The sequence below is a fragment of the Stegodyphus dumicola genome, chromosome 9 (assembly GCF_044657685.1).
Source record: "Stegodyphus dumicola isolate Sdum_Otavi_A_Nest chromosome 9, ASM4465768v1".
In the NCBI taxonomy this organism is placed as follows: domain Eukaryota; kingdom Metazoa; phylum Arthropoda; class Arachnida; order Araneae; family Eresidae; genus Stegodyphus; species Stegodyphus dumicola.
In genome coordinates, this window is record NC_140776.1 from 164,681,493 (window position 1) to 164,693,596 (window position 12,104).

The 12,104-nt window shown below is 33.5% G+C and overlaps 1 protein-coding gene across 2 annotated transcripts in view; it reads left to right on the forward strand.

Moving 5' to 3' along the window:
* The window catches only part of rg (A kinase anchor protein rugose), a 258,360-nt gene that overhangs the window by 55,033 nt on the left and 191,223 nt on the right, over positions 1–12,104 (forward strand). For both annotated transcript variants that reach the window (XM_085824292.1, XM_085824293.1), the window contains exon 18: positions 3,646–3,782. In XM_085824292.1, coding sequence (XP_085680418.1) covers positions 3,646–3,782 — 137 coding nt within the window. The remainder of the gene's footprint in view (positions 1–3,645; positions 3,783–12,104) is intronic.

Genomic DNA, 12,104 nt, shown 5'->3' on the forward strand with positions numbered 1-12,104 from the left:
CTTACCCGGTTAGGCATAGAGTCAAACTGCTCTTGTATGACAGAAATGGACAACTCATTCCATGCTGCTTCAAGTCTATGCCACACTTCATCAACCATATTAGCTGAAGAGATTTAGCGGGCTACTCTTTCATCGCCACATGACCAGTTGTTTTCAGTAGGTTACAGATCTGAAGACCATTCAGGCCAGCAATCGAATATGTGATCTGTCATTTTCTTGTTGAAAGATGGCATTTGGCAGGCCTCGAAAATAAGGCACAACCACTGGACGTAAGATGTCAGAAATGTACCGATTTGTGTTCAAATTATCGTTGACCCGAACTAGAGATGTGCATGTCATGTACCAAATGGCTACTCAAATCATCACACCAGGTGCAGGGCCCCTATGGCAATATCAAATGCAAGGAGGGAACTTGAGGTCTCTTCAGAGCCTCCAGACATGTATACAGTCATCAAAATACTGCTACATTATCAAGGGAAGCCGAAGTAATGGTCGTCGTATAAATAGTCCATGCGACTGCAAACATTGGTGCACTGTACAGGCATATACTAGGTGTGCCGCAAACATGCCCATTTCCTGACTAATAGTCCATGATGTGGCTGTACGGTTTTGCAGGGGCTGATCTCACAATATGTTTGTTCTCTTGGGAGTTGGTCACGGGAGAGCACCAAAATCCTGCATGTTGTTCAGTGTGACCTTCAGTAACACGTTTATTCCATATTTGCATGACAAGGGTTGGATGTTGACTAGTACAACGGGCGATATCACAGAACAATAATCTACACTCTGAATAGGTAATGATGCTGCCTCTATTTAATTCCAACACTTGCTGGTAAGCATTTTATGTTCTTATTTGTGGCATAATGTATGGGGGTTGTAAATTAAATAGTGGCAACTTAACCTTGAAACTCGCAGAAGGGCAGGGGGGCATGCACAAATAGGATATAGGAGGTGGCGCTGTTGTTGATGTGTAGAGTGCAAAAAGCAGTCGACCTGCTTAGAAGGGTAGTTGTTGTGGGGCATTAAGGAGAGGAGTTTCATTTCCATTGCTCTAAAGCATGTTTTCAAAAGGTGATCAGCGGTTGTGGCTTAAAATCGAGGTTGCCCATGGCAAAAATGCAACAGGATGCTATCGAGAATTAGTGGAAGCCTGTGGCACGAATGCTTTACCGTATAGGACAGTAGCACATTGGGTTCAAGCATTTGTTCGGGTCGGAATGAGACTGTGGATTTGCAATGCACAGGTCGACCCACCATTCCTCAAGAGCAGATTGACATCCTGAGTGGTCTCCTTATCATAGACCACTGATGGACTGTCTGAGAATTATTCTTAGAGGTTGGTCTGAGTCAGCAAACGGTGCAGTGCATGATGAAGAAATCTCTCAACATGAGGAAAATTGCTTCCCGCTGGGTTCCACATTAACTAACCGCAGTACAGAAATGGCACCGGTATGCACTGGCTGGCACTCACTTGGAGAGATACCGCAATGAAGGAGATGCATTTCTGCAGCGTATTGTCACCATTGACGAGACATGGGCACGAACCTATGAGCCTGAATTAAAGCATCATTCAAATGAAAGGCATCACCAAGGTTCGCCACGTCCACAGAAATTTCGACAGGAACCCAGTCGGATGAAGGTTATGCTGATTATGGCATACAACTGAGACAGTGTGATTCTTACATATGCTGTACCTGAAGGACAAACTGTCAACGCAGATTACTATTGCCGATTTCTACAGCACCATCTGCGTTTGGCTATGCGGCGCAAACGTCCATGTTTATTGCACAACAATCTCCATATCGTAATGCATGACAACGCTCGTTGCCGTGTTGCAAACAATGTCACTCTCATTTTGCAACGATGGCAGTGAGAACTCCTGGAACACCCTCCCTACTCACCTGACATGAGTCCTTGTGAGTTTGATCTGTTTCCGAAGTTGAAGGAACGCCTCTGAGGTCACCGATTTCATGACATTTCATCTGTACTCCACGCTGTAGGGCGCTTGGTTACTCACATCAACAATCAACACCTTGCCACTGGTCTACAATGGCTTCCCAACATTTGGCAAAAGGTTATAAGCTTTGCTGTTGATTACATAAAAGGAATGTAATGCAGTTGTACTTGTAAGTTAATTAAAAATTGAGTTATACCTTTGTTGCTGTTACTAAATATGCAGCCTTCTTACAATATTCTGAGCAAACTGCAACCTTACAAAGTGCTTTCTGAATGAGAAATCCACTACATAACTTTTCTTTTATGCAGTGCTTCAGATGTTGTTTCTGCCACCTGCATAATTTAAATGCACTGAAATATTAATTGTTTGCATGTTCCAACCTCTTTTTTCATGTTATTTTGTTGTTTGTCAGATCATTCCTTCCTGGTGTTGCAGTTTTAATGGCCAGCAGTGTATTTGGTAAATGTGGTGTAAAAAAAGAATAAAATGACAGTTGAATATTCTCTGGGAACATTAAACTTTCAATTTAATGGAGAACCATGCAATGAAATTACATTAAGGAATTCTTGTATGTTCTCCAAAATCGAAAATGTTCCTTAACTATACTAGGTAAAAAAATGAATAAGCTTGTTAAAAAGTATTATTTAAAAATATATATGTTGTTTTTATATGTCTTACTCTAGCAAGAATAATGCTGTTGTCATATGAAACACTATAAATAAAATATGATATGAAGCATAATTAGACAAAAGTTTCTTTCTTTTTTTTTTTTTTTTTTTTTTTTTTTTTTTTTTTTTTTTTTTTAAATTCCGGATTGGATTTGATCCAAAATGAAAATAGTAACATTTGGAAGAATTTTTTAGCTCTATTAATAAATTTTAAGTTGAAAGTGCATATAAATTTGAGATTCCAGGAATAGTTATTTTCTTGCAGAATATGGTGAATTTAAAATTGTAATTAAACTCTGTAATATGGTAATTTTTTCAGTTACATTTAAACTGAAATGCTATCTTATTCAATAAAAAGTTTGTACTTACCAGTTTAACAATTACAGAATGGCAATAATGATTTTCACCAAAATGAATGGAACAAAGCCACATATGATGCACATTCAACCTACGCTAAAGCAGCAAATCCGAATTCTGAAGAGAGCAAATAGTTATTGGCGACTTTCATGTGTAGTGCTGCCAGACTTAGATGAAAAATTAGGGAGGTCATTTACTTCTTTAGGTTTAGTTACTTGCTTAACTGTTTCTTGTAATAAATGTTTCCTTTGTGTTTACTTAAATACATGGCATACATGCAATTACTTAAATACATGGCACTTAAATACATGCAAAATATAAATGTAAACTTTATATTTTATTAATATTTTATCTTCTTTAAAACCCATGTTTGTTAAACTTTCAACATTGGTTTGCTGAGAGATTCTCCTACAGGATGCTTTATTTTAGAAGTGTATTAAACTATATCTGTCCATGGTGAAATTTGTTTCTGAGGGAATAAATTGTTTTCCATGTGTAACAAATAGTGTCTTATAAAAAAGAACAGAACAGAGGAAAAAAGAAAAAAGGAAGGGGGAACAAGAGCACTTTGAGCTATTAGAAGAAGGAAATTTTTATTTTGAATTATTCTGTTGCTATAGCATTCTTAAGATATTTGTTTCAGCATTAATTGCTAATTTACAGGTCCTGTCAGCTTCAGTACCAAATGCAGGCTAATTGCCCCTGGTGTGGTAGTACCTGGAATGTTATCCATCACCCAAGCTGAAATGTTTTTTGAAGTGGATGAAGATGATACCGAATACAAAAAAATGGATCCTGAGGTATTTAATTTATTTTCAGAATACTAGTATTTTTTTGCAGGCTCCTTCCTTTAGACTGAAATTTGAGTGAAGAATTTTCCATCAGTAGGCCTAAAATTAAACATGAGTATAGTTTTTTAGGATAAGAAGGGGGGATTTTATGTAAAGCATTTTTCACTGTTTAATTAAAATGCCCACATTTATTTATTCTGCAAACAGACAAAATAATAATCACATTTATTTGTATTCACTGTTAATAATATATTTAAATTTTACCAAAATTATGAATAGTTTTTTTGGGGGGTATACTATTCTGTGTATAGGAATTGAAATATAAAAAAATATACTTTTCTGGTAACATGCAGACATTTCAAAGAATGTGAAGAAGTAGAAAATAAAGTGTAAACAGACTGCTCTTAAATTCTTAGATAATATAAGACTTATTTAAAAAAAATTTATCAACAGGCAATTGTGACACATAATACAAATATGATTGAAATATTTATGAATTCTTGTGAAGTTTTAAAAAAACCATTGTTAATTAAGTGTAATTGTATTTTTATTCTCATAAACAGTTTTAATGTATTATAGCTATGGTCCATAATAATTTTATTAATTGATATAAGAAAAATATGTACTGTTAAAAATTTCTATTAAGGTTTTTCCAATAGAAGTTTATACTAATTTATAATGGTTATCCTGAAAAGGAATGTATGAATTGATTCTTTGTGTATGAATTTCCAGTAAGACATTCTGAACTAGATGTTTACCAACTTTTCCTCATCTCTTCAATAATTCCACTCATCTGATAATGCATGAAAGTCTGTGAATATTTTCATATCTTTAATGGTATCACTGAAACTTTTTTCTTGAGGTTTGTAGCATAATAAGTTGCATCTTTAGCAATTAAATAATATATTTCTTTGGTAATTGTATTACATAAACTATAAAATCAGTTTGTGATTCTAGTTATTCCAAACAAGTCTTAGGAGGTTTTTCTTCTATATGGAGCTACTTTGTGTGCTTTGATGTTGTTTTCTTCCATGCTGCATGCAGCATTTTTCGTTTTCAATGAATTTGTAATTCTAGTTATTCCAAACAAGTCTTAGGAGGTTTTTCTTCTGTTTGGAGCTACTGTGTGTGTGTGCTTTGATGTTGTTTTCTTCCATGCTGCATGCAGCTTTTTTTGTTTTCAACATACCCTTTTTGCAGAACTTGAATGTAGTTTGATACCATTACATTTCTCATCTGCTATAATTATTAATATTTCCAGATGAAGTCTTAACATCTGGAATTGTCATCACATGTCTTTCTCATATCTCAGTTTTTTAACTTTAGCCCATACTGCTTCATCATTTTAAAGCTTTTAGAAAACATATATTCATTCAATACCATCCTCTGCAAGAACTAATGCATAATGTTGCTTTTTTTTTTTTTTTTTTTTAATTTATTTTTTTATCTGAGGAAAAGTCATCAAAGAAAAGTGGAAAATATAAAAGTAGTAAAAATTTAGGAGGTAAAAGTAGAAGCAAAGAATAATGATTGATTCAATGTCCTTTTTGTAGACTGCAATACTAGCATTTAGATTTGTGCTAATTATAATTATTTAGAATGAAAGCTCATTTAAAATTAAATTATTACATCTATTAGAGAATTAGCATTTTTCTATATAAGTATGGATAAAATTTAAATTAATTTTGCAATTTTGTTGCTTTTCTGAAAAATATCATATAATTAAGAAAAAAAAGTCAGCAATGAAGACTTTGTCAGTTTCTGTTGTACTGCTTTAAAAAACAAATTCAGTAAAAATTTGACTCAAGCTAAATGAGAAGACAAATTATCTATTAATTTTTTAATCCTTTTACCTCAGCGTTGAAACTTTAATAGTAGCAGCTATTTATTTGTATATGATACAAAATAGTAACACTTTTACTCTTCTTTTATGTAATCACCAGCATTGTGGGCAATCTATTGCCAGCCATGTGAAATTTGTAGTCTACTTGTAGCAGCACCTGTTTTGTCAGTGATTCAAATGGAGCTGTCTATTTTTGGTAGAATCTTTGGAATAGTTTGGAAGCAAATTCTATTTTAGGAATCAAATCATAGTCTCAATTGCTTAAGTCCAAGGAATTCAGTAGATAGTAGAGCATATCCCAGCCCTGTTAAACGAAGAAATTATATGCACATAATACTGAGTAATGCCTAGCAGAATAATTACAGGATTCTACAAAAAGCATCATCACTTGTTTCATAATGTTGATTGCAAGTTGCAATCCAAAAATCAACAAAAGTATTTTACATTTACAGTCTGTCCTTGGTGTACAGTATACATTAGGATAATGCTGGTATCACAATGAAATATGAGAATCAGGCCAGAAATGTTGCCATTATTAAAGTCCCAACCGGCTTATTTGGTCTATCTGGAGTGATGTTGGAAGTTATAAACATGGGCTTTAAAGACATAATACCTAATTCATAAGTGAAACAACAAAAATCAACGTTATATTTTCAAAATTTTCTCAGGACTAGTTTCGATGGCTTTACCGAACCACCATCCTCAGCTGCAAAACTGCAAATGAGCAAGATAGGAAATAATGACTAGATAAGATAAGAAAGCCTGGACAGGAATAAGCAAGTGGTGCCATCTGTTGATGAAACCAGAACTAAAACATAATTTCTTTAAAGGCCGAAGGCAAAGACGGATTGGAATTAGGATCGTTAACTAGAACAGAAAGATTTTTTTTAATGTGAAATGCCTCTAGAAAAATCCAATTCTCCAATGGAAGATGTTTTTTGAATAATTTTGGCAACAGAAAAATTGAAAGTGTGATTTTCGGACCAACAATATTGAGCAACAGAAGACTTCTGTGTTTCCTTTTTTCTAACATATGCCTCATGTTCCTTGATGCGAAATTTTAAGGCTCTCTTAGTTTGGCCAATGTAAATTAAACCACACTGGCAAGGAATCCCATAAATACCCCAGGAATTCATATCCGGAATGGGGGTCCTTCTCTTATGAATTAGTATTTATTCGGTGTGTTATTGTGTCTTAATTGCATAATACCTGTTATATAAATAGTATGCTGGGCACTAATGGGCTAATGTAATAAGTATATTGAGACTGTCTGCAAGACAGATCTGTTTATTCAGAATAAAACTATAAAAGGGATATTTATTGATATTAGACCATAATTTATTCTGCAAAAGAATATCAAGTTCACATTTAGCAGCATCTCCAATAAATAGAAAGTGGTTAGTGAAATTTCCATATCGCAGTAATTTTTCAGCATTTGCATCATTTTATAATGATGGACTTCTAGCAGTAAAAGGTTATGTTGCATGATTTTCATACAGTGGGTAAGTATTCATTGTACTCTTTTTATTGCAATTTCATCTCACATGTATTTACTTTCCAGGTGAACTTGAATTCTAAATAAATTAAATTAAACCTGATAGAGGTTAGATAGTAAAGAAAAAAGGTAAAAAAAAAAAAAAAAAAACCCTTAGTCATATGAATGGTATGCAAATTAAGTTTTGAAGCAAAATTTTTTAGCAGCATTAAATGAAATTGTGATTAATAGTTAAAATAGGATATGTTAAGCTATTTATGATGAAAATATTCCTTGCATTTACTTTAGATAAATTTTATTCAAAAAAAAAAAATCTAAAATTGCTAATAAATGAGAATAAAAATTAATGTTTATTTTAAATGTGAGACATTCCTAATTGGTATGTTTGTGAAATGCCAGTTTTATTTAATTAATGCATGCAGGCTTCATTCTACAATTATTAAAGGTAATATGGCTGTTGAGATTTTCATTGGAATGTAATTTTAATATAAGAATTTTTAAGCTAATCACAACCAGAGTCTTTTGAGGCAGAATTATCTTTGTTTGCAATATGTGTTGCGTTAGGAATTTCATACGCTGTTAATGACTGGAACTAAAATTTAATTTTTATGATTAGAAAAGTATACAGAGAGTAATTTCTTTTTACTTCCATGAAGATATTTTTTTGAAATTGCAGACCAATAGTAGTTTTCATTGTCTTCTAGCAGATTATTTTTGTATCTGTAAAATTTGTTCATTTACAGATTAGTTCTGAGTCCCCAGAAGTTTATTGTTATTGAAAATCTGATAAGTGTTTTTTTTTTTTTTTTTTTTTTCCCATACTTAAAGATAATGTCTATTAAAAATTAATTTATGCGCTTGAAGAGGGATTAAGAATTTAAAAAAATTGAGCAAATTTTCTGTTTTCCATGCTTCTTTCGAATTTATAATTTAAAATCTTTGAAGTAAAAGTTGATTTCTTTTAGCTACTATGATCTTTGAAAATAAATAAGGCAATAAATAATTAAAATAAAAAAAGTATAGAGAGCGGCCTTAATCCTCCCCCCCCCATTATGCTTTAGACTAAAAACTGAGAATGTTCAAAAGAGTTTGAAACATTCTGAAACTTATCCAAAATCCTTGCTTTCCAGAGCATAATGTAAAAGGCAGGGCTAGATTAACCTTTAAGCAATATAAGCACATGCTTAGGGCATTACAGCAAGGGACACCAAAATCCAAAAAATTTCTACTTGTCAGTTCTATCATGAAATGCACGGTACAGCTAAACCAAAACTGAGAGAAAAAAGGAATGAAGAAAAAACTGGTGTAAACATATGTGGGGGCACTCAAACTTTTTTAGTGCTTAAGGCCTCTCAAGGTCTTAAGCACTAAAAAAGAATACCAAATTCACATTTAGCAGCATCTCCAATAAATAGGAAGGGGCTAGTGAAATTTCCATCTTGCAGTAATTTTTCAGCATTTGCGTCATTTTATAATGATGGACTTCTAGCAGTAAAAGGTTATGTTGCATGATTTTCATACAGTGGGTAAGTATTCATTGTACTCTTTTATAATCTTGGTCATAAATTTAAACATTTCGTTTAAACATATGTGGGGGTACTGAAACTTTGTAAGTGCTTAGGGCCTCTAAAGGTCTTAATATGGTTCATAAATTTGAAAATTGATAACAAGCAGTGTTGAATCTTTATTTTGTATTTAGTATTTAAACTTTAAATTAAAGCCAAATAAAACTATGCAACATACAGGTTTTTCATTTCACTTCCAGATGATGACAATGGGATCAAAATGAGCAATTTGGAAACATTTCACCTTTTTAAAACATTTTCATAGTTTCCACTGGCAACAAGATTATTAGTAGAAAGTGTGTTTGATATTCTGTGAAAATTCATTATTTTATGAATATTTATATCATTAGTATAATTAATGCAATGACATTTCCAAAGTTATATTTTACTTGTCTTAGTTTACTACCTAACTGTTCATAGCTATTCACACTCTGTGAAGGAATTTAGGAGAGAAGAATTTTGTTTCTGAAAACGTTATACATTTACACTGACTACCAATAAGTATTTGGACACCTGTGATAGAAAAGAAAAACTAACTTTATTCAAAATCAATAGTTGGTAGAGCCTCCACGAGAGGTAATTACAGCATGGACCCTCCGGGGCATACTTTCCACAAGTCTTTGTCTGACAGCTAGTGGTATTTTCTTCCACTTGGCTTAGAGAAGGCATAGAAGTTCCTTCACCGATTTTGCACGGGTAATGCACCCATGAATTCGGCAATGCAACTTGTCCCAGAGGTTCTCGATAAGATTCAGGTCTGAACTCTGGGCAGGCCAGTCCATTCAATGAACTCCATTGGCACCATACCAAGCCTTGGTTAACGTCGAAACATGACAACTGGCATTGTCGTCCAGAAGGTAACAGGGGTCTAATCCGTAAAACTGCCATAACATAGGAAGCACATTGTCATCCAAAATAGTGCAGTAGGCATCGGAGTTCAGCTTACCATGAATGGGGACCAAGGGTCCCAGCCAATACCAGGAGAAACACCCCCAGACCATAATTCCACCTCTTCCGAACTTGACTGTTGGGACAATGCATTCTGGCAGGAGACATTCTCCAGGTAGACGCCTGACCCAGACCCTGCCATCCGAACGGTAAAGGGTGAAACTTGATTCATCACTCCAAAGAACCCGTTTCCACTGATCTACGGTCCAATTTCGATGTGCTTTGCAGCACATTAACCGAGCAGCACGGTTGGATTTTGTGATCAAAGGCTTATGGGCAGCAGCACGACCATGAAAACCAAGCAGATGTGTTTCCTTACGGATGGTATTCATTGAAACAATACTCCCGGATGCCTGTTGAAACTCCTCGCGGATGAGGGCCATCGGTTGGGTGCGGTTCTTCCGAATTTCTGTGGACAGCACTCGTCGGTCTCTATCTCCCAGTTTCGATCGTCTGCCGACTCGGGGCACATTCCGACAATCATTGCTCACCTTCCACTTCTTAATCACATAGGCCACTGTCGATTTTGGGTACTTCAGATCGCTAGATATGTCGCTTAAGGATCTGCCATATTTGTGATACCCGATAATTATACCTTTCTCGAAATCAGAGAGCTCCGAACTGCGAGGCATCTTGCATGCGACTAAAGCCGATGCTGTTTTCTACACGATATATACCGGCGGAGTCCGTGAAATACCTTAGGACCGCAGATATCGTCATTTGCATAGGTGTCCAAATACTTATTGGTAGTCAGTGTAGATTGAAGGGGCCAAATATGTTAAAAAGTGCTATTAAGATATGATCACTGAACTGTGATAACTAATCACAAAAATAAAATTTTGTAGCATATTACAGCCTGTGACAATGTGTATATTTGATTTTCTTATACTTTGTGATTATCAGCGTGCATACTGAATTCTGCAAAAAATATGCATAGATGAGGCAATGCACCATGTTGTTAAAACGTATTTATGGGGTAACCCAAGATGTCACAAAAAAGTATTTATGTGGCAACAGTTCTTGGATAATCATTATCAGTGTGCAATGATCTAATGCCTTTTTTAGTAATGAAATTAGATCACTGTATTCATGAGGAGAATAGTAGCTTCAAAAAATTATGGAAGAATTTCTCATAAAAGTTTGCTATTTTGTTTTTTAGAAAATAGGTGGCACTGAATAAATAAATCATTGAAATAAATACCCCCTTCCAAAATTCTTTCCCCTTTTCTGCAAAGTCGGTAGTGACTTTCTTTTTTACGTTTCTAACTTTTTTACTTTCTTGTTTTGATTTTAAAAAAATCCCCCCCTCTAATGAATTAGAGTATTTCAGTCTGAAATTAGGAGAATTCTAACATTATATTAGAATTCGAAGGATTAGTTTGCAAGTCCTTCTCTTTTTTAGTCACTGATTAAAAGATGTAATAATAAAGTAATATTGTGTGAACTTAAAGGAAATGAAGATTATCTCCTTGTTAAAATTTGATTGCATACACAATAAGTCAAACTGTGCGTGTAATAACATTTACAGTTTGCATTTCAGCTAGATATTTGAGTCCTTAAATATGTATTAGCTGTGAATATTTATTTGTATTTTTTGAATGTTTAAATCATAGTTTTTTAATTTAACCAACTCTCAGACTTGGATGGAAATTCATAGCTTCCAGTTCTCATTTTTAATTGTATGTCCTGGTTCCCTGGTAGATGTATCAAATTTCCCACCAAATTTAATTTTTAGCCTTTGCTTTGAAAAATTTTTCCTCGTAATTATTCAAATTTCCTTCCATCACTCCTAATAATTTTCAGCCTAATTTTTTTTAATTAAATTATGTTTTATCTGAATTGTTTTATTCTAATATACACATTTTTAGAACTTTTTATGAAGGTTCACTAATATTTAATCATTCAATATTTATATTAAATTTTTTCCATCAATATATGATACATTGTTAAGTTTATCCAGGCAATAGTATGTGCATTAATTATTATTTTCATCATGTACAAGTTTTCTTTCCCTGCTCAGGATTTTCTCAATATAAAAGTTTTTAAGAAAATTACAAAGTGAAATTAGCCAAAGAACATAGATTTTGTTATAGTTAATTAATATATTTTATATCAGAATCATATTATAAATAGTTCAGTAACCTGAATCATGCATTATAAAATGTATTTAAGTTAGGCTGGAATTCTTTTGAAATGGTGTTGCTGTGCAGCATTAAAATCTTTTGCAAACACCTAGTTTTCATGCGAGAGCCACCCCGTTTTTTACATTTCAAAGCTGGCAACTATGGGAATTTATTTTACTAATATGCGCTAAATAGCAGTAATTCCAGGTGGGATTTTTATTTGAGGAGAGAAATAATTATTAAATTTATAATTTTTTATTTTTTATTTATTTATTTATTTATTCATTATTTATTTATTTATTTATTTATTTTTTGTAGTCCCATAAATATAAATGCATTTTAGCATTTCAGTGCTTG